Here is a 21319-nt window from a genome sequence, read left to right as displayed (position 1 = left end):
CGAGTGGATTTGATTAATATGCAACGTGCACGTAGTTCGGAATGCTGTGGTTTACTGCCACTCATATGGCTGAGATTTTAAACTCTTTTGGTCCCAAATTAACGTTTGCCGAACATTGAATTTTTGGGCGCACTAAAGTGCCTATTCCCAGAAGCCAACTATATATGCAGATGATGCTGGTAATTCCAGAATTTCCTTCAATGGGATCTTTATGTTAATTCCCGGTGTAATTTGCCAACATTTAGTTTTTAAAACTGACTCGGCACGATAAAAGAGCAGCGAATAGAATGCAAATATAGAACTTTCACGAAGGGAAAGCAGAAGGATAGGTGCGCTGTGACATTCATTGATGGAGTTCAGGGCCCAAGCCATTTCCTTGTCCTCATTGTCATAATCATCATCAGCCTTGGCAACCGCCAGCCGGCAAATTTTGTGCGGCAATATGCAAATTAACTTAAATGTCAACGTTGGTAAAATTTTTAAAACGACAAACGCAGAATGCCGCCCGAAAAAGGGTGGCGAACGTGGTCGGCAGCAATGGTAGCAATGTGAAGCTATGGAAGCAGTGGCAGCAATGGAAATTCGTTGGATTTGTGCACCAAATACAGGGACGAGCCAGCAGAGAGATGGTGACAAACTGCAAACGTCAACTAATTTTTTGTGCCGCCTCTACTTCGGTATGTACAGGAGCTGGGGGTGGGTGAAACTCGGTGACAATGATGTTAACTAGAGTGTGAAAACTATGATTGGCTGACAAGCAGGAGCAGCAAGGAGCCCAGGATGTGGAGGAGGGTTCGTCCCATGTACAGCCTGATTTATGCCATATTCTTGCTCATTTCACCGCTCAGGGGTCGTCACCTGCATCGCACCACATCGCCTTGCCTTTCTCGACTCGTCGTCAACCACTTTTGCGTACGCTTGTTGAAACAAATGCCACAAACGATTTTCATTTTCATTTTTTCACTGGCCCACCGCTTGCACCATCCGATTTCCTTAGAGAATCTTTAAACGCACTGGAAAATGCATTTCATTGTTAAAGCTGCCAGATTTCATATTATCAAATGGACATGGGTTTTTCACTTGCCTTGAAAACTAAGCTATTTAGTTGACTAATTGGTTTTATAGCCGCACAAATTGAAAAGAGAATAATCAAATAAGTAGTCATACCTGGTTTCTATAATTCCATTAAATAAAATAGCATTTATTAGGCTTAAAAAAGTAAAAATGAGGTAAATTTCATTAAATGAAATAATTAAAATAAAATGCGGGAAAATATAGTTTAAAATTCACAAAAGGCCATCGGCTGCCGAATTGAGAACTAATAACTCGAATCCACAACATATAACTCGCACAGTTGGCTTATGTATGGCCACGCCCTCTTCCCGCCCAATAACCACAGAAAATTACTGCTGAATTCATTTCAGCCAAAGTTGCCTGCTGGGTCACGGGTGGAAATATTTTGACATCCAGTTGGTTGGCCAGGCTCCCGGTTTTGCATCAGTTTAATACGTTGTTAGTGCGAATAAATTGTGTCCCTCTTTTACCACCCAACCTCCCCCTCGTGGTTTTTCTGGACTTTATGCCATGGATGAATATTTAACAAACTTGTCTGAAATTCTGAAGCGACGTTTGCATATGTGAGTTGACTATGACTAGACCAAGAAGGTAAGGTGGCATGCATTTTTACAGAATTTCAGCTCAGTGGGAATTTAATTTGAAAAATGTTTTTGTTTGCCAAGTTGTTAGCACATGTCAAAAGTAGCATGCAGATTTAGTTTTTAATGGTATTTAAACTGATTTCAAGAAGTAATCGATTTGAGTCCGTTGAAGAAATTTTATTTTATTACTTGTATTTCACTTAGTTCTTAAGGCTTAATAATTATTGCAAACACTTCATTTCGTTTCAATTGATTTTCATTTAATTTTAATTTTCATTTGCATTTCCTTAAAATTTTGTGTTGCAAATCAAGTATACGCAACGTTGGAGCAACTCCTTACAATTCTGTTTATTTAGTTGATTAAGTTTTGGTTTAGTTTCACATTGGGTTTTTGTGGCTTGGCTGCGTCTAAAATTTAAGTAAGTCTTTTATATACTAACTAATGTTTACATTAAGTTTTTTGGCTTGCTTGGGATATTTATTTGAGTAGAACGCAGTAACACACTTTTATTTACACTTGTATTCAGTATTCGTTTATCGTTATCCTTTATGCATAAAAATGGATTTTAAGTCTTAAAAAATCAAGGGTATTCATACAGATGTTATAAGGTATACATACATATTTACAATTTATAGCTTAAGGAAACCAAAGAAATTTGAAATTCATTTCATACTCATTCAATCGTGCTACATGAGCTGAACTACACTTTTGATTTTATTCCATAAAATTCCCTTTGAAAATTTGTTAGTGCTCTCAAGCCTTATGAATCATTTATGATTATTTAACTTATATATGATACAACCATGGCAGATTCCAATTGATTAACGTAATGCAAATGTTCTTATCTGTTAAGGGCGAATTCTGTGCATTCTATTTACACAATTCTTGCAACTTTTCAATGAAACTATACGATATGGCGGAACATAGGCATGAATCTCAATATCAATTTACACTCAGATGGGAAACAAACACGAATCGAGTATGGATATAACTTTAACTTATAGGCTTAGTCCTGTATATATTGCCTTGGCGAGGGTGTATCTTCCTTGCTCTCTCTCTGTTAATATGTAATTAAATCGAGTAAAATCTTAAGTCGTAGCCTCCTTTAATGCGTAAAATCCAAGTAACTAGGCGATTGCCTGAGGACAACTCAAGTCTTGTCCTCGGCCACTTTGGTGGCACTAATTGAGCTGCTGACCCTGTGGAAACTGGCCCCTGATTTGGGTCCTGTTTCCCCTGTCACATCTGCTGTTGCTCCGTCGCCTGCGCGTAGAAGCGATGTCCTTGTGGTGGCTTTGCTGGTGGCATTCGGCTGGCAGATGTCCCTGGCCAGTGCAAATTTAATAATCCACAAAAGTGTCAGAAGCGTTGAAACATTCCGCCAGTGCAAATAGCCGTGACATCCAATTAGCGCACTCCAGCTGACACTGCCCGACTTAATGGCCGAGGCGGAATATTCACCTGCCGATCAGAATGGTATGAAACAAGTTATTTGAGAGCACAGAGCGATGTGGTATTTGCCCCAGCACCAGCATAAATCCCGTCATGGTTGCGAGAAACTAATTCAATAATGACACTGCAATCCGCCCAATTTCGCTGGCCCAAATCGCACCCAATCCGCAGCCATCACAATCAATTTTTGACTAAAAATTAAATCCATCCAGACACTTCCCTCACGTTCGGCTAAACTCGAATACGTTTGATTGGATAAATAAAGTGCCCATTGTAATTAAATATTTCTATTCAAAAATTGAACAGCAAACATGAGTGGGTGTGCGTATGCATGCGGTTTATTTGCGCCCACGTGGGTGATTCGTGAATTTCGTGTATGGCTAATTCAGCTGATGGATTTTTGTGGCATTCGCGTGAAATGCGCACATGGCAAATATTGATGTGCTACTGGCGTTGCACCGAAATGAACTAAAAGTTGCAATGCAAATAAAGCCGGCACCTGATACCCGCGCCACTCATTAGAACTAAATGTGCACCGAGCATTATGAAAGTAATACAATATATATTGAACACAAATTATGCATAAATTGAAGGTTGAGTTTGCAGAAACTGACTTTAGTTTAATTAGCTTATCAATTTTCAATCCGGAACTCCCAAAGTTCCCATGGCAATAAAGAGTCGACAAGTTAACCACAACTATTGCAAACTAATTATGGGCATCGCAGCATCGTAGCTTTCCATTATCCTTCCGATATTAATTACCAAAACCACTATATAAGCGACGGCAAAGGCAACAAAATCATGCGAGTCATCAGAAAATGGGCCTAAAACGAGCTGTGGTTTGCTGAATCAGTTATGCAATGCGTGGGCAACTTGTCGAATATGTATGAAATTACTTATTTAAAATAATTAAACTTGAATAAATTTAAAAGCCAACCGCACGCTGACATTGCCACTTCACAAAGCGCAGGGACGAGCTGCGAGTGAGTAAGCAAATTAATTATGCCACCGGATGGGGCTAGGACCACCAGCCTAGCTGATTAAATAAATCACAGAGAGCGAGAGGGAGTGGAGTGCAATTAAAATAAAAATTCCTGAATAAATAAATGATAATATCATTAAGTTATTAATAATCATTTGTCATGACACAACGCTGGGCCGGCGACAATACAAAAATTGACATTAAGTTTATTAACCTTTTCGCACTTGCACACGATTCGTGGAAAATGTTATTAAAATTATGTAAAAAGCGCAAAGTATGGGCCTCTTCTGTCTGAAATTTCATTATTGTCGGGCACTCAGCCAGGCGCTCTCACACACACACGCCTACGCCCACACACACACTCGTGTACATTATATCTCTGGAGCATTGTTTTTCATTATCCTCGGCTTTAACATCCTTTTACACGTTTACCCAGCTTAACGGCGGAAAAAAGTCGTGGCAAGTGGGCTGCGAGCCTCTCTTTTATCTGCGTCAATTAGTCGAATATTAAAAATACATTAATTCCCTGTAATAAATGATGTTTGCTATCGCCCCACATTGCGGCCATTTCATAGCAAATTAAATTGTGAATTTATTTTTAAACTCGCGACGCAAAATTCTTTGACGATTGTTTGCCCTTTCTGACCTACGCACAAGTACTCTACAGACAGGTCGGCGTTTTTTATGGCCATTATTCGCTGCGTGACAGTCCTGCCAGCAGCTCGCACCTGTCTGCCCCGAAAATCCTGCTGCGAGTCCTTGTCCTCCGTCAGGTGTCATCAGTCACAATCGCTCGGCATTTGTTTTGCCGGGATCTGGGACGAGTGCGGGTTAACACCCGGCACTGTCGAATCATATTGTCATCTGCTGAAGTGCCTTTAAGTAGCCTGCTCCAAACGGAGAGCGACAGGCTACAAATAGCAGTCAAACACAAACACAGACCTCCGACGAGGACGAGGATAAAGACGAGGACGAGGACATGTCGGAGTGGACAGCCAGGAACGGGAACTGGATCAGGAATAGAAAGGACAACACAGCCGGCGGTAGAGATATACAAACGATTTAAATGCAAGCGGAAATTTGTGGCAGCCACAGCGCACAGTTGAAAATTTTGTGGCACAGCAGTCCATCGCATTTTTCAACGGCTTAAAAATAAGTCGCAAAGGAATGCCTTGTGTTATTATATTTAATGCGAGCGAGTTGGACTTTACAATATTTTTTCCTTTTCAAAAAAATGATTTGTTGTGCGGAAATGAAAAAGTTTGTTATTATTAAAAGGTAATTAAAACACAATCGAATGTGGTGGGAGCTATCGCATGAACTATATAACTCGCTATTTCCTCTTAATAAACTCTTTAATTATCCTGCACAAAAAATTTAAAAAAATGTATTAAAATAATATGACATGGCCGTGGGTTAAATAATATTGATGTTTTTATTTTCAACCAATCGGTGGCCGTTCAAGCGTTGCTTGTTATTCCTAAGTTTTTTTTTTGCCGTGTAAGCCAACGGAGAGGCAAATAGAGCAGAGTGAGATGAAAAATCGGATAGATAGCTAACCATTACGTAGCGACATTTATAGGTCAGTCATCGCAGTCTCCAGCATCACTGCCATTGTTGCAGGCGTCCTTGGTCCTCGGACTCAGCAGTGTCCATGTTGCCTGGCGGACATTGAGCAGATAACGCAATTGTGGCCATTTCGAGATTTCGAAATTCGAGAACAATAAAACTGCAACTGTTCCTTAGCTGGTACCGACTCTTTCGGTTTGGGCTTGGGTTGGGTTTGGGTTTCGGTTTCATTTCGTTTCGTTTCGCTGCCATTGTGTTTGCCATTGTAGGAAATTGTGTAAACAAAATAAAAACCACTCAAATGGCTGGAACAGTGGTTTGTCCAGGGGCAAAAGGCAGTAACAAACAAAATTTTGTTTAATTTGCTGTGCTTTCGGCGTCTATTTGCTGTGAAACTTTGTGTTTAGCCTAAGTTCAATTTACGTTCATAATTGGCGGGCCTGTTTCTGAGCTGACTGCCTCACTGTGCGGATATTTCGCGAAAATCAAAAGTCAAACCAAACACAAACGCATCCGAATAAAATTCAATTAAGCCGTACAGACAGACACACAAACAGTTGAAGCCGTTGCGCCAACGACCCCACCTCATTTCCGCCCACAACCCACCGAATCACCCGCATTACAAACCCCGTCCCCTTACCGTTCAGCACGTGGAGCACAATGGTGCGGGGGGCACTGTTCGAGGGGCTGCACGTGTAGTTGCCGGAATCCAGTTTGACTACGGCCGGAATGATGAGAGAAGCCGTCTGCAACGATATAATAAGGACACACTCAGGGACGAACAGGCAAAGAGAGATACAGTCAGGATTGCTTTGAACTACAAACATATCAAGGATAAACTGAATGCATGCCGAAAACTGTAACGCGTATCTTAAACCTCAACTGTGTTTAAAAATTTGTCGTTCTTTATCATATAAAAAAGTTAGCAAATAAATAGCTAAGGAAACCAGAAACTGAGGGATTTTCCTTTTTTCTTCAATGTTTAAACGGAAGTGCATATTTCATTTTAAGGACACGCGACTGTATTCATCAGCCAAGCCAGCCGTCATACGACATCGAGTGTGGCAGACGCTGACTGCTGGGGCCGTATTAAAAATTATAATTTGACAAACGTTGACAATAAGAATTTAATATAAATTATTTTACCCGCCGCGCGTTCACGCCCATTTGCGTAATGAAAAGGAATTTAATGGGAACGCTTTCCAGCGGGCAAATTGCCAGGTGGGCATCCGGCACGCGAGGGGCGGAATGCGGTAAGCCACTTACCGTTATCTGCTTAATGAAACTGCTGCTTGGCAGCATGGTTGTCGTTGTTGTGGCCGCAGTTGCTGCCGCCTCAACCTCCATTGTTGTCAGCCAGGTGCTGGTTGTTGCCACGGAGTCACCTGTCGCAGCAGCAGTTATGCCTGCTGCAGCTCCTGCCGCGGATGCAGCACTGGTGGAGGCAAGGAGTCCTGCTCCTGTCGACGTCCCAGAAGTCGAAGACGTTGCCTCCACCTCGGTAAGCAGCTGAGCTGTTGACGTCTCCGTTGCAACAGCCACTCCTGCAGCGGCTCCCAGTTCGGAAACATCATTCTGGGATATGGCATCTAGAATATATGAACGTGTTATGGTTACCAGGCCATTAAGCGTCTCCGAGGATGTGGCGCCTCCTGTTGATCCTGTGGCCGTTGTCGATGGTGTCGCTGGCGTTGTGCTGGTGGTCGTCGTCGTGGTGCTGGCGGTTGTTGTTGTCGTTGTGGTGGTGGTGCTGGTGGTTGGCACTTCCGCTGGCAGATCGATTCGTTCAATTTCCGTACGCCAACCGCGACGATTATGCAAATAGATTTGCTTCTGATTGTAAAACCAATTAATGAAAAGCGGCGGCTCCAGAGCCTGGCTAATTATGCAACGCAATTTCACTTGACTTCCGGCCTTCACATGTCGCGTTGACTCGCCAATTAATTCGGTTTTCGGCTCTACAAAGGCAGAGGGGGTTAAAGTGCGACGGATGCAGTGAAAGCAAGGATTCACACACATGGATCCACAAGTTTGCTCTCGAAAGTGCAACGGTCATTGATTTATTGTCACTGCCATTGCAGATTTATAGGTGTGGTCAGGGGTTGCATTTGATTTTGGGTTTTGGGTTTCAATTTTGATTTTGGCTTCGGTTTTGCCGGATGAAGGACAATGGAATGTTTGGCCAGCATTGTGGTACTGTGCCTTCTGACAGCACAACTATAGCTTGCAGTTTACAAAATTATTTGTCTAATAATAGCTGAGTACAAAATTGAAGATTCGCCAGATTCAATTAGACCGTTATACCAATTCGATTAAAGCATTAACTTATTATTTAAGCCAATAAATATGCCATTTCACGTTAGCACATTTAGTGACCCCAAAAAGTATGCTAATTTCGGATTACTCACCCACAATCCGTAGATGGACAATGGCACTGGCCTTGGGCTCCGTGGACACCTGGCACTCGTAGGTTCCTTCGTCCTTCAGCTGCACGTATTTGATCTGAAGCGACCAACGTTCAGGATTCGGCGAGAACACGGACTGAAAGCGCTGATCCGCGATGAAGGTGGTCTGGTCTACGGTAAGGATGTGCCCGTCCCTCATCCGCAGCCAGGATATCGGCTTCTTCACCAGCTGCTTGACCTGACCAAATGAGACAGCAAGTTTACTTTCAATTATCGGCAAATCATTCGAATTGGGGGTTTCAATTTTAAAAATTAATTCAATTATCCCCGCACAAAAGCACTTCAAACAGTAAATCCCAGCTCCCCGACCCTGGGGCTTTGGTCAGCGCGTCGATGTTGATGATGACGATGATGATGATGTCAGCAGAACTTTGGCTTGTTTGCGATGCCCTACCTCAGCTGGATATAATTTGGTAAGCTTTACGAAGAATTTGGTAAAAGGGGCACGTGGATCGCTGGCGGGGCAGTAAACAATCACGATAACAAAACGACGATTCATTTGTGTCAATAATGCCAATAATAATTTAGTGGCAATTTGCCCGGGCAGCCATCGTCGAGCAGCAAAACAAAATAATATCCATTAAATTGCCAGTCATCGATAAGGAAGTGCCACGTAAACCATTTCCCCCCCATTCCCCACCATCAGGTATTTATTAACATTTAAATACAGACAGTAACTGGCCTGACTTCCTCTAATTACACTAACCCAATACACAAATGGCCTACCAGTTGAACGAGCTAAAACTGAAATCTCGCAAATTGTCACTCCAACTGCCCCCGTCCCTTCTCTCAGTGTGATTATCGGAGGGGGGCTAACTATTGTGGTAACTGGCCGAAACGAAGGCGTCGTGACAGAGGCAAATGACTGTCTTTGAACCACTGTCATCAACTACATTGTCGGTGTCAGGGCCCAGACAAGGAGGAACTCCAAGGACCCGGCGACGACGACAACGGCAACGTCATGATTAGATACTATAATCATTTGCGTTTTATGTGCTTGTTGTTGTCGCCATTGTTGTTGTGGATGTCGCCAAGGAAGTGGCGCTTCAGATGCCCCACATTCGCACACCCAGCCACACCCCTAGTTGAACAGTCGAGCTGTTATTGTCGGTTGAGCACGTGCTGTCAAAAGCCATCTTCTTTAAATGAATATGAACATCTCCGCTTGGTCGGCAAATCAAACCAGACGACTGATGTGCTCAGACACCTGAGTCCTCTGGTTAACTAAATGATTAGGAAAAGCGCACATTTCTCTTCTGGTGAAATTGTGAAATTGTTCCACGTTATCAGTCTCAACCAGTAGAAGTTGGTTTCTTCAAAATGACTTGGTTTTGACAGAAAGAGTTTGAGGAAACTTCTTTAAAAATTCCCTTGGAGTAAACCATTCTGCGAAAAGTAGTACCCAAGTGTCATAATTTTCGTTTCTACTGACAACTTGCAATAAGTCCTTTAAGGTCCTACTTCAACTTACAGCCTTAAGGGAATACGCATTCCTTAAAAATCCATTAAGTTAATCACTTCCTAGTGTGTACATGCACATGCAAAATTGTCCCACAAATCTGAAGAATCGAAAAACTCATCGATGGAAGCCACTGTGCGGTGTGGGAGTTTATTAAATTTCGCCACAGTCTCCGCCAGGAGTATCCCGGCTCTAAGGACATTATTATCGGGTCTGAGCATCGACATTATACTCGGTATTAAGTGAAGATGCTTATCCACTGAGGCCGATGGGCCTGGGCAGGCAGCCAAGTCAGGACTTCGTGTCGTGTACGTGGCAAGTGAGTAAGTAGGTCTCCCCTACCTCCACCTTTCGCCATTCGCCAATCCGCCTTCTTTGTCCTTGGGGCTGACAAATATCCCTGTGTGGCTTGAACAGGTTCCTCCCGCCTGACATTAGCTAATTTAAATTTTCGCCGCCTGTGGAGATGGCGCTTTATTCCACCGTAAAGTGATGGCCCATCGCCAGCTATCAAGATGGCCCAATGTTTGCCATTTAAATATTGTTAATTAGTTTTAGCTGCAGCTCAAACTGCCCCAGAACTGTATCAACCGCTGGAATCGGTAGATCCGGGTGGCCCCAAGTCTAGAAAGTGCCATATCCATATCCTCCCCGCAATGGCTTTTATGTTCCCTTGACTGTCGTCATCACCACCATACCACCACACCCACATTGGGAGCATCCGCGTGAGCATCGTTTTCCATCACAGTCGAGCAGACAGCAAAGTTTGCTCATAACATTGCGAATTTTCGTCTAAACTTGTTTGCAAATAATTTCTTTTATTTTGTTTTGTTGAATCTCCTCTGTCTTCACTGGCTCGTCTTCCTCTTTCTTTTCACACAACAATACACCTCAAAGTGCCTGCTTTCATATCTTCACCAGAATAACACAGCAAAATACAAAAATGAGAGAAAACTTTTCGCTGAGTTGCCGAAAAAAACGCAAGAAAAGAATGACAGCGCGATGGAAGGGAAAGACTGTCGATTCGGGCTAAAAAATACTCAAGTGCTTGCAGGCAAAGCATTTTTTGTGGCTTTCCTCCCTTCGCTCGATTCGTTATCCTTCAGCTGCTTTCTTTGTAACGCCCACGGTCTCAAAATGTATTATTAATTGATTAGGTTTAAGCAGATTTGAAGATTATTCCGCGCATATAAATATATATTCGGTGCGGTGCGCTTTGCCAACAGCCACGAGCGAAAATGAGAATATGGGATACCCGAGATTGTGTGGACGTATTCAAATTATCTGATAAATATTTTACACTAGATTGTTTTTATCGATATCGATATCGAGTGGGGAAAGTTCATGGTTGAGGGAGCATTTTGCCGGTGGGGAGTTGGCAAACTTATTTAAGCTTAAATGGGATCCAATATTTTTAAAATTCCAGGGGGGATAAGCTGGAACTAAATTGTAATTTTCGTTAGTAGCCAGTGGATGTAAAAATATGTAATAGACTGAAAAAAAGACTCTCAATAATAACTAACTAATTCCTGGCTAAATTTAAATTTAAATCTTGCGACTAGTTTAATTGGAATAGTTTTCAACTAGCTAATCAAATGTTTCTTTTTTTCATAAGTTAATGCAACTAAGTTGAGATCGAATCAAAAGGTTGGTAGATATGACCCCTTGCTGATTTCCCCTCGCCGTTCAGTTGCATCCCTTAATTAACTCGGCACCTCATCATAAGATAGCTTCTTTTTCTTTGCACTACAATCACTTAAAAAGCTGAACAGAATAAGTTGGCATCTGCAGCCGTCAGTTGGGCGGAATACTTATTCCTGGAACTTTGGGTTCCGCTGCACGCCTTGGCAGTAATTTCCTGTCCAAACAGTAACCAGTAAATAGTAACTCTGGCAGTGGCAGCGATAGAATCCAGCAGCGCCAATTATAATTTGCAATGCGAAACGCGGATATGCGGATGTGCGGATGCAGTGCGCGGATGCAGCAGGCAAAGAGCCAAGGAACGACGGGTAACTAAGTTATTAGCGGATGCCAGGGCAGCTCACTCGACCCCTCCCCCCCTCACACCACGCGATTTCAGCGTACATAAATGTGCACTTATGTACTTAGCGGATGTATAAACGTACATAGTGACAACTATTTGGGTCATCGTTTTTGAGGAGCTCCCAACGAAAATGTGTCTCCTTCAGCGTCTCCTACTCCTCGCTCGGATATTATGATTTTTTTTTCAGTATTTCGCAACGTAGTGCGAGTATATAGTGTAGTATATATAGTGTAGTATATAGCTCTCAGAAAGAAGTTTTTATATATTCTTTTTTTGGCATCATTAGGCAAAACTTTTCAGTCTCTTCCTGCAAATTTTATATGTATCTGTGGAATATCCCAAAAAAGGACTCTGGAACACGAATTCCCCTACATTTTTAAATTCATTTGTTACTACATAAGTGTTAAACAAACGGATAAAGTAAAAGGTTTGCTGAATACAATCAGTGGAATTACTGCAACAAACAAAAGCTTGGAGTTTTTGAAATAAGTTTCTACCATTCATACAGTGGAAAAAGCAAGTTCTCTTACATTTAGTAATGGTTTGTGAGCTTGTTTTATAATTTCACGTGAATTTGTTAGTTTTAAGTCTATAAGAAAACTTTGAAATCCCCTCTATCCAGCAATATATATATATATAGTTTTAAAAATTTAAATTTCCGGTTTTGTTTTCGTTCAGTTCCGACAGCGGCTAGCGCAAATTAGTTCAAAGCTCTAAAATGGCGAAAAAAGCGGAGCGGAAGTCGGGCCAATCGATGCCACATCCCTTGGGATGTCGGGTTCCTCCGACTTCCGCATTGCCCCCTGGTTTTTGAAGCGATTGAAGGCGGGAAGAGCTGTAGTATCAGCTGCTTATTATAAATATTGGCACAGCCAACAATTTGCCGAACAACTTCTCTCTGATGGATTGCTTGGTAAACAAAGGAGCATGAAAGAGTTTGCTTGAGGTGACTGATTGAATTTTCAGGAAATTTTCCAGCCACTTCTACCTCAAATTTCCAACAATTATGCTTTGCAGAGAATCGTAAGCTCACGTTTTGGTTTGGCAGCGTTCTCATTTCTCGATTCTGATTTCAACAGGGAAACTTAATCAGGTCCCAGTGACTAATTAAAGGTAGAGTCATGAGGAAATTCACACGGTAAAAAGTGTGTTATAATCTGGTCGTGAATAAAATATTTTTGAATTCAGTATCAATTTTTATTTTATATAAAAATGTTATTGTGAACCAACGCTTTGTCATCAAATTCATACAAAACATTCAATTACAGACCATCTCTTTAGATTCATCAATAATTGATTTTTTGTTTAGAACATTGGCTTTCTATTTCAGTTTAAAAAAAACAAATATTTACCCTACACTTGTTCTATTTGCAAATTGTATTATTCTCTAAGTTTCCTGTCCAATTTGCTGCTAAAAAAATAAATATTTGCTTAAATAAAAAATGTTTATAGAAATTCATTTTGTTGGACTGACTTCAGGGAATTTCTTTCCCCTAAGTTAATTTGTTCACATTTCTGTGCCCGGTAAATGGTTTTCTTTTCAGTGTAGTTGCTCAACTTACATTGCACGGCAGATAGGCATGGGTGCCCGCCTGGCTAATTATTGTCTGGTAATCATCTATTGTTGGCGGTGGCTTCAGCGTTGTTGTTGCCACCGGACGGCGTGTTGTGCGCCTCGTTGTTGTTGTTGGTGTCGTTGTGGCAGGATCCATTGTTGTTGTTGTCGCTGGAGCTGCTGCTATTGGGATTGAGGGGGCATCCCCAAATGCCGTTCCATTCGGGGCAATCGAAGCTGCAGATGTGGCGTTGTCCTGCGTGATTCTATAGCTGTGCTGCTCCTGGACATTCCGATTGCTCATAATCAGATTCGCCTCGAGGGCAGCGGTCAGCCTCAGTCGCTGATCGCCATTGTTGCTAATGTTATTAATGGCCACATTGTTGCTGGAGCGATTCGGAGCCGCTGCATCCAGAGCTGCAGCCATTGTTGGCCTAAATGCGCTGGCTTTGTCCAGCGTCTGGGCCATTTGCGTTGTCGCCGGAATTAATGCCTCGCGCCTTGATTGAGTCCTTTGAAATGCTCGCCCATTTGTTCCATTGCTGTTTAATATTGATGTCTCCTCCTCCGCCTGCCCTCTGATGGCTGGATAATGGGAGAAAAAAGGAAAATGAATAGGTTGTGAGTGGAAATTAATGACTTAGTGTTTTGTTTTCTGTCCGCTGTCCATTGTCCTTAGTCCTCTGTCCCCTGTCCCCTGTCCCTTTCCCTCCTAACATCTCTGTCACCCAGCTCCGGTATATATATTTCAAATGCCATGATCCCCATTTATCTGGAATACTCGTTACGACAATTAAAACGATTTACGGCCCCCGACGTTTTTGTTCAATAAATTAATCTTCATTTTTCGGCTGCCTACCTCAGTACCGAAATTGGCAAAAGTTTAAGTCGAGCCTCAGCGAAAGTGAAATTAATTAGCTAATTAAGAACTTGAATTGATTTGCATGTACTTGGGGTGAAGTGCCCGTTTTCCACTACAGCAAAGTTTCGTGGAGCCTCCTCTGACATGACCAAAGCTGGTAATTGGTACTAAACTGCTTTTTGGTAGCCTTGGCAACTCATAAGGCGCCAATTGTTGGAGTAGAAGAACAACTGGTTCACGGCCAATGCGCCCCACCTGAAATCGCAATAAAGTATTTGCGAACATCGACTATAAATTATATGTCTGTGACACACGATTCGAAAGCTTATGGGGCTACCCCAAATGCAGATTGCTCGTTGCAGCTTTCCATACATTGCAGCGCGTAAATTCTGCCAAATTGGCACCATAAATTTCGCTCGAAACTTTTCGAAAGTCAAATGATAGATACAGCCACCGAACGCGAAAGTAAAAGTGTGTGGGTGAGCTCTAGGGGCTCTGGGAAATACTTGGCAGTACGTTGATAAGAAAGTTAGCCAAAGATTGGCCAAGACTTTGACTTAAATTGTATGCAACTTTATGCACTTTACTTACCAACTAAAAAGTGTGTAATATGCATTTTGGCGAAAGTGAATAAATCGAATGTCGAGATTAACGAGGTAGTGTGTATTGGGTTTGAGAAGCAAAACTTACTCATGCATACTAATTTTATAATACTGAGAAAACGTTTACATATTTTGTCTGCACACACACAACATCTTGCCAATCGTTCCTTCGGCGCCTAGGGATATGCAACAAATTTTTCCACAAAGCTTCGCTTTCTTTTAGCTCCCATTATTTGCAATGCACATCGGGGTGTGTTGTGTGTAACGTAGTCTTAATTAGCTAATGAACAGAGATCACACAGATACACGGGAAGAAATGGGAACCATCAAGTGCTCTTCGCCCGCCATTGAATCTCGAGTGGAATCGAGCAAAGCCGAGAGAAGAGGAGTCGAGCACTCCGGCATTTTCTAATCAAGTTTAGCGTATTTCGCCGGGCTCAAAGTAGATGCAAAACTCTGGAAGTCCTTTTAATGATTCCGGCCAAGTCGTGCGTGTCTCTGTGTGGCTCTCCCTTCATCCTTCTGTGCCCTGCCTGTTTGTCTGTGTGTGTGTGTGTGTGTGAGAGCCTGTCTGTGCGGCAGTGTGTGTGTTATCATGTTTTATGTTTATGCTTCGTGTACGTGCAATAAAGATAAAGCGATTGCATATAAAAACTTTTTAATTGCCTGCACTAATGATGCACTGCAGCCAACTTGATTATAATAAAGTTACAAAAATTCCATTTCCCTTCGAGCACAGTGGGCAAGAAATTTCTGGGGAGAGTGGAAAGTCTAAGTAGCCAACAAATTGGACTTAACAATGTCAAGGTGGTGTTATTTAAACCTTAAACATTTACCTAAGATAAACAATTTGTGTACTTAAAATAGAGAAAAGTTAATGTGCTGTTTAGAATTATCATTTTGTAATATATATTAGCAAAGTTTGCGATTAAATCTAATTTTGTAACGTGTCTACAACTTTTTCACTTTATGTTAAGTTCCCCTCACCGATTAAAATAAAGCTATTTACATTAACAGTAAGTAAATGAAGAACTTCTTCTTTCGACTTTCGTAGACCACTGTCAGATGCTTCACCTCATTTGCCCGCAAAACATATAAAAACCAACAGCTGCCGTCTGGCGGCTCAAGGACCTCGAAAAAGGATGAGGAATTCGCCGCAGTAAGTGGGCGAAAAGATGGGCGTGTCGGCCAGCGATGAAACAAATCAAAAGAGCATAAAAAAGTGCAATAAAACAAGCGAATTACTGGGAAGTCCGCGGCACAGGCCGAGTGCAAAGAGAGAAAAAAAAAATGAAAACAAAATAATAAAATGAAATTATTACGAAAAAAATTATCATTTAGGGCAGCCCTGCATGGGGACATTAACGATGTTTGGGGACAAAAAAAAAAAAACGAAGCTGGGAGAAAACGCGACAACTGGCGAAGCCCTAAAAAAATTTGCTTAATCTTTGCGCGCCAAAACAGAGGAAAAAGTCGCAAACTAAAAAGTTGTAAAAACAGACACGAACACACGCCCCCTCTGCACCCTACGCCACTGGAAAAACAAATTGTGCGCAAGGATAAAAATACAAAAATAAGGAGGAGACACAAAGCGATGGGGGGATGGGTAGGGAAATCAAGTCGAGCACTTGACGGAGGACGGAGGAAAACTTGCGTAATGAGCCTGGTGAGGGCGGGGGAAAAGCGGATGGGGAAACGAAAACTCTCACACATAAAATGAGCTTCATCATGCAGAATTTCATTGACTGGGGAAAGCGGGGGAAATCGGTAGGAAAACGGGGAAAAGCTGTTGGGACTGCACGGATACTTGAGATGCCGCCTTACACTAAAATTAACCGAGCAGGCAGGCAGGCTCCCAAGTCCCGCGGGCATTTTTAGTCGAAAGTGTTTTAATCAAACGCCTCTCTACACTTTCATCGGCCGGAAGCGAGTTGAGTTTGCCGGAGTCCAAGTTTGTCTGCCGCTGTTATTTTTGCGAAGTTGCTTGTTTTTGTTTGTGTGCTTCTGTTATTGTTATGGCAACAGTAATAACAACAACAACAGCAACACAAAAACGACTAACTGCGAAAAATCGCAACTGAGCAGCGGAAAATGTTCGCAAATTTAAAATAATAACTTCAATCAATCTCTTCTTTGGCTGCGCTTAAATTTCCTCTTTGAACAATCGTTTTAAATGCTGTCTTTCGTATCAATATGTTTGCCTATAAATTATGTCCATTTAATTAATGACTGCAAACAAAATGGCCTTAAAATACTATGCATTTATATCTGGTGCACACAAAGTATAAAAAAAATTATAGCTACATTAATGTTTAAATAAATCCATGAATAAAGAGAATAAAACAATTGGCCCAAAATACATACATCCTTTATTTGGTTTTACTGAATATAACTTCACCTAATGAGGCTTTAATCAAGTATTTCTTTCAGTGTGAGCGCCTGCAGGCTGACTGATGTCCTCGTCGCGCCTACGTTGTGTCCGTCTCGGCCTGACAACATTTCGACACTTCTCCTAATTATGATGGGCATGTTGCCTAGATGGCATGATGAGGCTAATACCGAGGCTGATGGTGATGATGATGCTGGAAATTGGCTTAACCCCAAGGCGCCCGGCCGCAGCTATGGAGCGGCGTAATCTGCCCCCGCCGCCAGTTCGAGTTAACTCGATGCCAGGAGGACTCTCGGCCGGACACTCTCATCAAAATGCCAGTCTAGTTTTGGCCCATAATGATGACAACACGGATGGTGAGCAGAAGGATGGGGCGGGGAGGCGAAAACAGGCCGTAACTTTGTGTAATAATTGTTGTTAAGCGTTTAAGTCGGGCATGCCACTTTGGCGGCCAACCAAAAGGCATCTCGTGGGAAAATAACCCGAGACTTGAGCAACTTATCGCTACCGCAAGGCTGTACGGTCAAAAAGGCAACAAAGGGGAAGTTTCGAGTGGTCGGAGTTGCCAGGACCTGCAGTTGAGTTGGGTTCGCTGCTGGTGGAGGCCCCTTTTCAGTTGCCTTACTTTTTGCTACAAGCATTCAATGATGCTCAACTGGGCAGCTGAATTTGATTAAACAAAAGTAAAAGTTTTTAACTTTTTTCGCTCTTCCACTTTGCGCCCACCCCAACCACCCTTCTGGCCCACTTGTTACACAGATTGTTGTTATTTCCCGTTCAATTGGCTGAATCTCCTCAAGCGTTTCGTCAATCACTTTCATGGACAAAAGAATCGAACAGCTTGCGAGAGAGGAGGTAAATATCAACAAAAAAAAAAAACCAATAAAAGAGGTTAAGCAAGGGGGTGGATGCCAAAGTTGCGAGCTTTTAACACAATTTAAAGCATCCAGAGGAGCCCATCGCCATAGTTCGCCTTCCAGGGAAATTCGGCCTTGCTGCAGTTTTTTCCAGCACACCGAAAACTTTTCTATTGAAAAAAAACAAAATTCTGATAGCGCAGGAGTGCAGCGTTTGATCGAGTTTGGTTCATTGATGAAAATGTCGAGAGTCACTTTCGTTATGCTTTAGTTTTAACTTTTAGTTTAGCAATTCCTGCCTTTTCATGTTGCTATTTTGATTTTAATTACCTTTTTCTCTCTCTTGTCTCCCCTTTGAATTCGTTGTTTTTATTTGCTGAAAATTGTTTCGCAAGGACTCGGTCAAAGCGTGTTTTTAATTTCCCTTTCAAGGAAAAGGTAAAAATCGTGGACAATTTGGGAAAACCATTAAAAAACAGGGAAAACCATTCAACGGATATAAGCGATTAAAATGGTTTTACTACAGTTATTCATTAAAATTATTTAAAAAGGTAATTATTTTTCAGACTGTGTTGGATGCTTCTTTAGCCAACAACTTCTTTAATACAATGTAAAAATCTGCGACTGGGTACACAAATTTTTAAACATATTCCCAGAATGAGTTCCGATGCATAAAATACCAGCATAATTTAAATTGACCCTGACAAGTCAGGCAAAAAATTCCCGAGCAAAGCCCCACGTCCTTGCGCACCTTTCTTCAGACGGTCTGCGCTAAAATATGCACAAAGACTGAAAGATGTACGGCAGTCAAATGCCCTAAATTCGCCCACAAAATGCTTTTAAGCCGCGCATATCAAATTGTTTTCTCCGAAAACATGAGAAAAATATTCAGCGAAAAGGGGAGGCACTGAGCTGGTGGGATAGTCATTTAATATGCGACAAATGTATCGCAAGAAATAATTTCATATTTGACGCAGCTTACCCGGCAAACAGATGAGCAGGGCCAGCAAGATCAGGCGCCGCGGCATCTTGGTCAACTCCATTAAAGTGCCAAGCAAATTGATAATCCTTGCTCCGTGTCGAGTCTGGTATTGGACGTGTTTCGCGCCCCGAGCTCCGCGTATCGCGTATCTGGATTCTCGAGCCGCGTATCTCGTTCCGGGTTCCCGATTCGGTTCCTTGGTTCGCGGTCCTTGGCCAGCTAAATCCTGTGGCCTTAACTGGGTCACATTGGCTGTCTGGCGGCGTTGGGCCGCTGAAGCTATAGCTGGAGCTGGAGCCTGTGTAAATTTATCCCCTGCCTCGGCGGGGATTCCGAGTCCAAATCCGCTCTTGTTGGATGCTACTGCTTCTGTTGCTCTTGTTAATATCGCGTATACGCCTTGACACGAACTGCTGCAATATCTTCTTGTGCTTCGCGTTGCTGGCGTTTTCTCGGCGCACAAAATCGCAGGGTTAACATATTTTCAAATTGCACTTGCACGGTAAGCTTGTCGGGGCAATCTAAAATAACTAAAAGCTGAAAATGTCGTAGGGGAAGCTGAGCGGCGCAAGAACACAACACGTGGCCAATTTTAAATATTCCCACAATGTGCCCGTCGAGCTGGCCCCATCCTACATTTTAGGTCTTGTATTCCCATATTCTCTGGCAACTATGGCCCCACCGGCTCTTATGCTTTCCCTGATTCCTAGGGCCCGTGTTCCAGTTTATGGCCGGCATTTTACGCCGCGTCCTGTTTTTGATATGTTTGTGCAAGTTTTCGGATGGCTTGGGTAATGTGGGTGCTCTTGGCATTAGTTGCCCTAACGAGGTGTTCCCATTTCATCCTAACATTTGCAAATCTGTTCGCCGTGTGGCATAAAATACATAAAGAAATGATTTTTACATAAACAGAGGAAAGCTGAGAAAATTTAAATATAATATGAAAAATTATTCCTAAATGAAAACAAAAAGTTAGCTTATAAATATTCTATAAACCTTTGAGTATAAGTTATCAAATGTAATCTTTACAAGAGTTGACCCATCTGGGTATCATGAAAAAGTAACCATGGCAGCTTTTAGCGATATCCTGGCGAATTTGGTTTTCGGAACCCGAACACATGTTGTGTAAGCCTGAGCTGGGGCATTCCATTTGACCAAGCTTGCCGTCGTTTGCTCGGTTTCCCAGCTACTGCGGCTGCTTGTGTTACCTCATCTTTCTTTTACGCCCCAGACTATTTGGCATTAACGAAATTTATTTATGCGGGTGTTTAGTGGGGCGTAAAAGGAGTACATATGGCCATCCCGTCCGGGCGGGCGTACACGCCCACCGAGTCCACTTACGGATGCAGGACACGCGCAGGATGAATTGAAAGGATTCTCGATGGCTAGCCAAGGTGTAGGTGTAGGTAGGTCGGGCTGACTGGCTACTGGCTGGCTGGCTGGTTGGCTGAGTCTGGCCAAGAATAATGATTTAAATGCTGTTTTGTCTTTGCCAACAGATGGGCCTGAAGTCGGACTACGAGTGGCAGTCGGGAGTTTGAGAAATGCCAGGCATACATAAGTAATGGCGGTGGAGTAGGTGGCCCAATGAAGCGTTAACTCAAATGTTAAACAAATGTAATGTTCCGGACGACTGGGCCGTATTCCCTCCATAAGGATAACGATGGAAAGGAGTTGGGTTGGACCTTGAGCCAGAGCTTGGATAACACAAATAATATCAAATTGATTGCACAAACAAAACAGCAGCGGAAGTGTAAATGATTTAACACAATTCCTATTTCTATTCGCATTCCGCATCCTCGACTTTTGACTGTTGTCCGTCTCGGTCGTCGTCTTACTTTTGGCCTGAGCCATCTGCTGTTCAAACACTCAGACTTTTGGACCATGCTCGACGGAGTGGAAAGCGGGAAATTCCCATCTCTTGTAATTTAGTTTATTTTGATTGCCGTTCAGCTTCGCAACTGGGTCATTAATTCGTTATTGTTTATGGGGTTATCCTAAAACCGTTTTTGTGGTAGGTCTTCTTCAAATGTTTTGTAACAGCAATTTAGTTCAACGGGTTGCATAGATTTATTTTTTCAGTCATAGCAGATCGGAAAAACTAATTTATTTTAATTTTTAATTTAATTGCTGATTTTATTATTTTTTAATGTTTCTTTTAATTAGAATTGTGATCCGAAGTCTCGACCAAATATAAGATAAATTCGTTTGTTTTTAAAAATTCTTATAATTTGATTTCCGTACTTATAGCTTGTTTTCGTTGTAATTTATATTTAGGCTTCAATTTTATTAAAATCACTTAATTTGTATTTTGTTTACGACACATGTCCGATCACTGTATATTTTTTGGCAAGATCCTCTTTCAGTATTAACCATTTGGGGCTCTCCGTGGAGGCTGTTTAATCTGCGTTCGGCGGCTGTGAAGCGAGAAGCGACCACGCT

At 42.3% G+C, this 21319-nt stretch overlaps 1 protein-coding gene across 3 annotated transcripts; it reads right to left on the bottom strand.

Annotated features, from left to right (window-relative positions):
• Window positions 1-1820: 1820 nt before the first annotated feature.
• Window positions 1821-21319, bottom strand: LOC6606727 (mucin-5AC). Of its 3 annotated transcripts, none has more exons than XM_032722336.1 (7): window positions 21122-21319; window positions 18878-19407; window positions 13193-13770; window positions 8071-8305; window positions 6929-7620; window positions 6303-6408; window positions 1821-3120 (listed from the first exon to the last, which is right to left on the bottom strand). In XM_032722336.1, exons 2-7 carry the CDS (start codon window positions 18936-18938, stop codon window positions 2810-2812), a joined length of 1983 nt encoding a protein of 660 aa, XP_032578227.1. In that variant the 5' UTR covers window positions 18939-19407; window positions 21122-21319; the 3' UTR covers window positions 1821-2809. The 3 variants fall into 3 exon arrangements, with proteins under 3 accessions (XP_032578227.1, XP_032578228.1, XP_032578229.1); XM_032722337.1 differs by having other exon boundaries at window positions 18878-19398; XM_032722338.1 differs by having other exon boundaries at window positions 18878-19414; window positions 21251-21319.

This window comes from Drosophila sechellia, chromosome 3R (genome assembly GCF_004382195.2).
Source record: "Drosophila sechellia strain sech25 chromosome 3R, ASM438219v1, whole genome shotgun sequence".
Classification (NCBI taxonomy): domain Eukaryota; kingdom Metazoa; phylum Arthropoda; class Insecta; order Diptera; family Drosophilidae; genus Drosophila; species Drosophila sechellia.
The sequence above is the reverse complement of the archived record's forward strand: the minus strand, read 5'-3'. Positions and strand labels throughout refer to the sequence as shown.

Coding starts and splice junctions, on each gene's coding strand:
- LOC6606727 (XM_032722336.1), bottom strand. CDS start 18,938: ATGGAGTTGACCAAGATGCCGCGGCGCCTGATCTTGCTGGCCCTGCTC. Junction 6,409..6,928: donor GTTTCATTAAGCAGATAACG/GTAAGTGGCTTA, acceptor ATATCGTTGCAG/ACGGCTTCTCTCATCATTCC. Junction 3,121..6,302: donor TGTGCTCCACGTGCTGAACG/GTAAGGGGACGG, acceptor TCTGATCGGCAG/GTGAATATTCCGCCTCGGCC.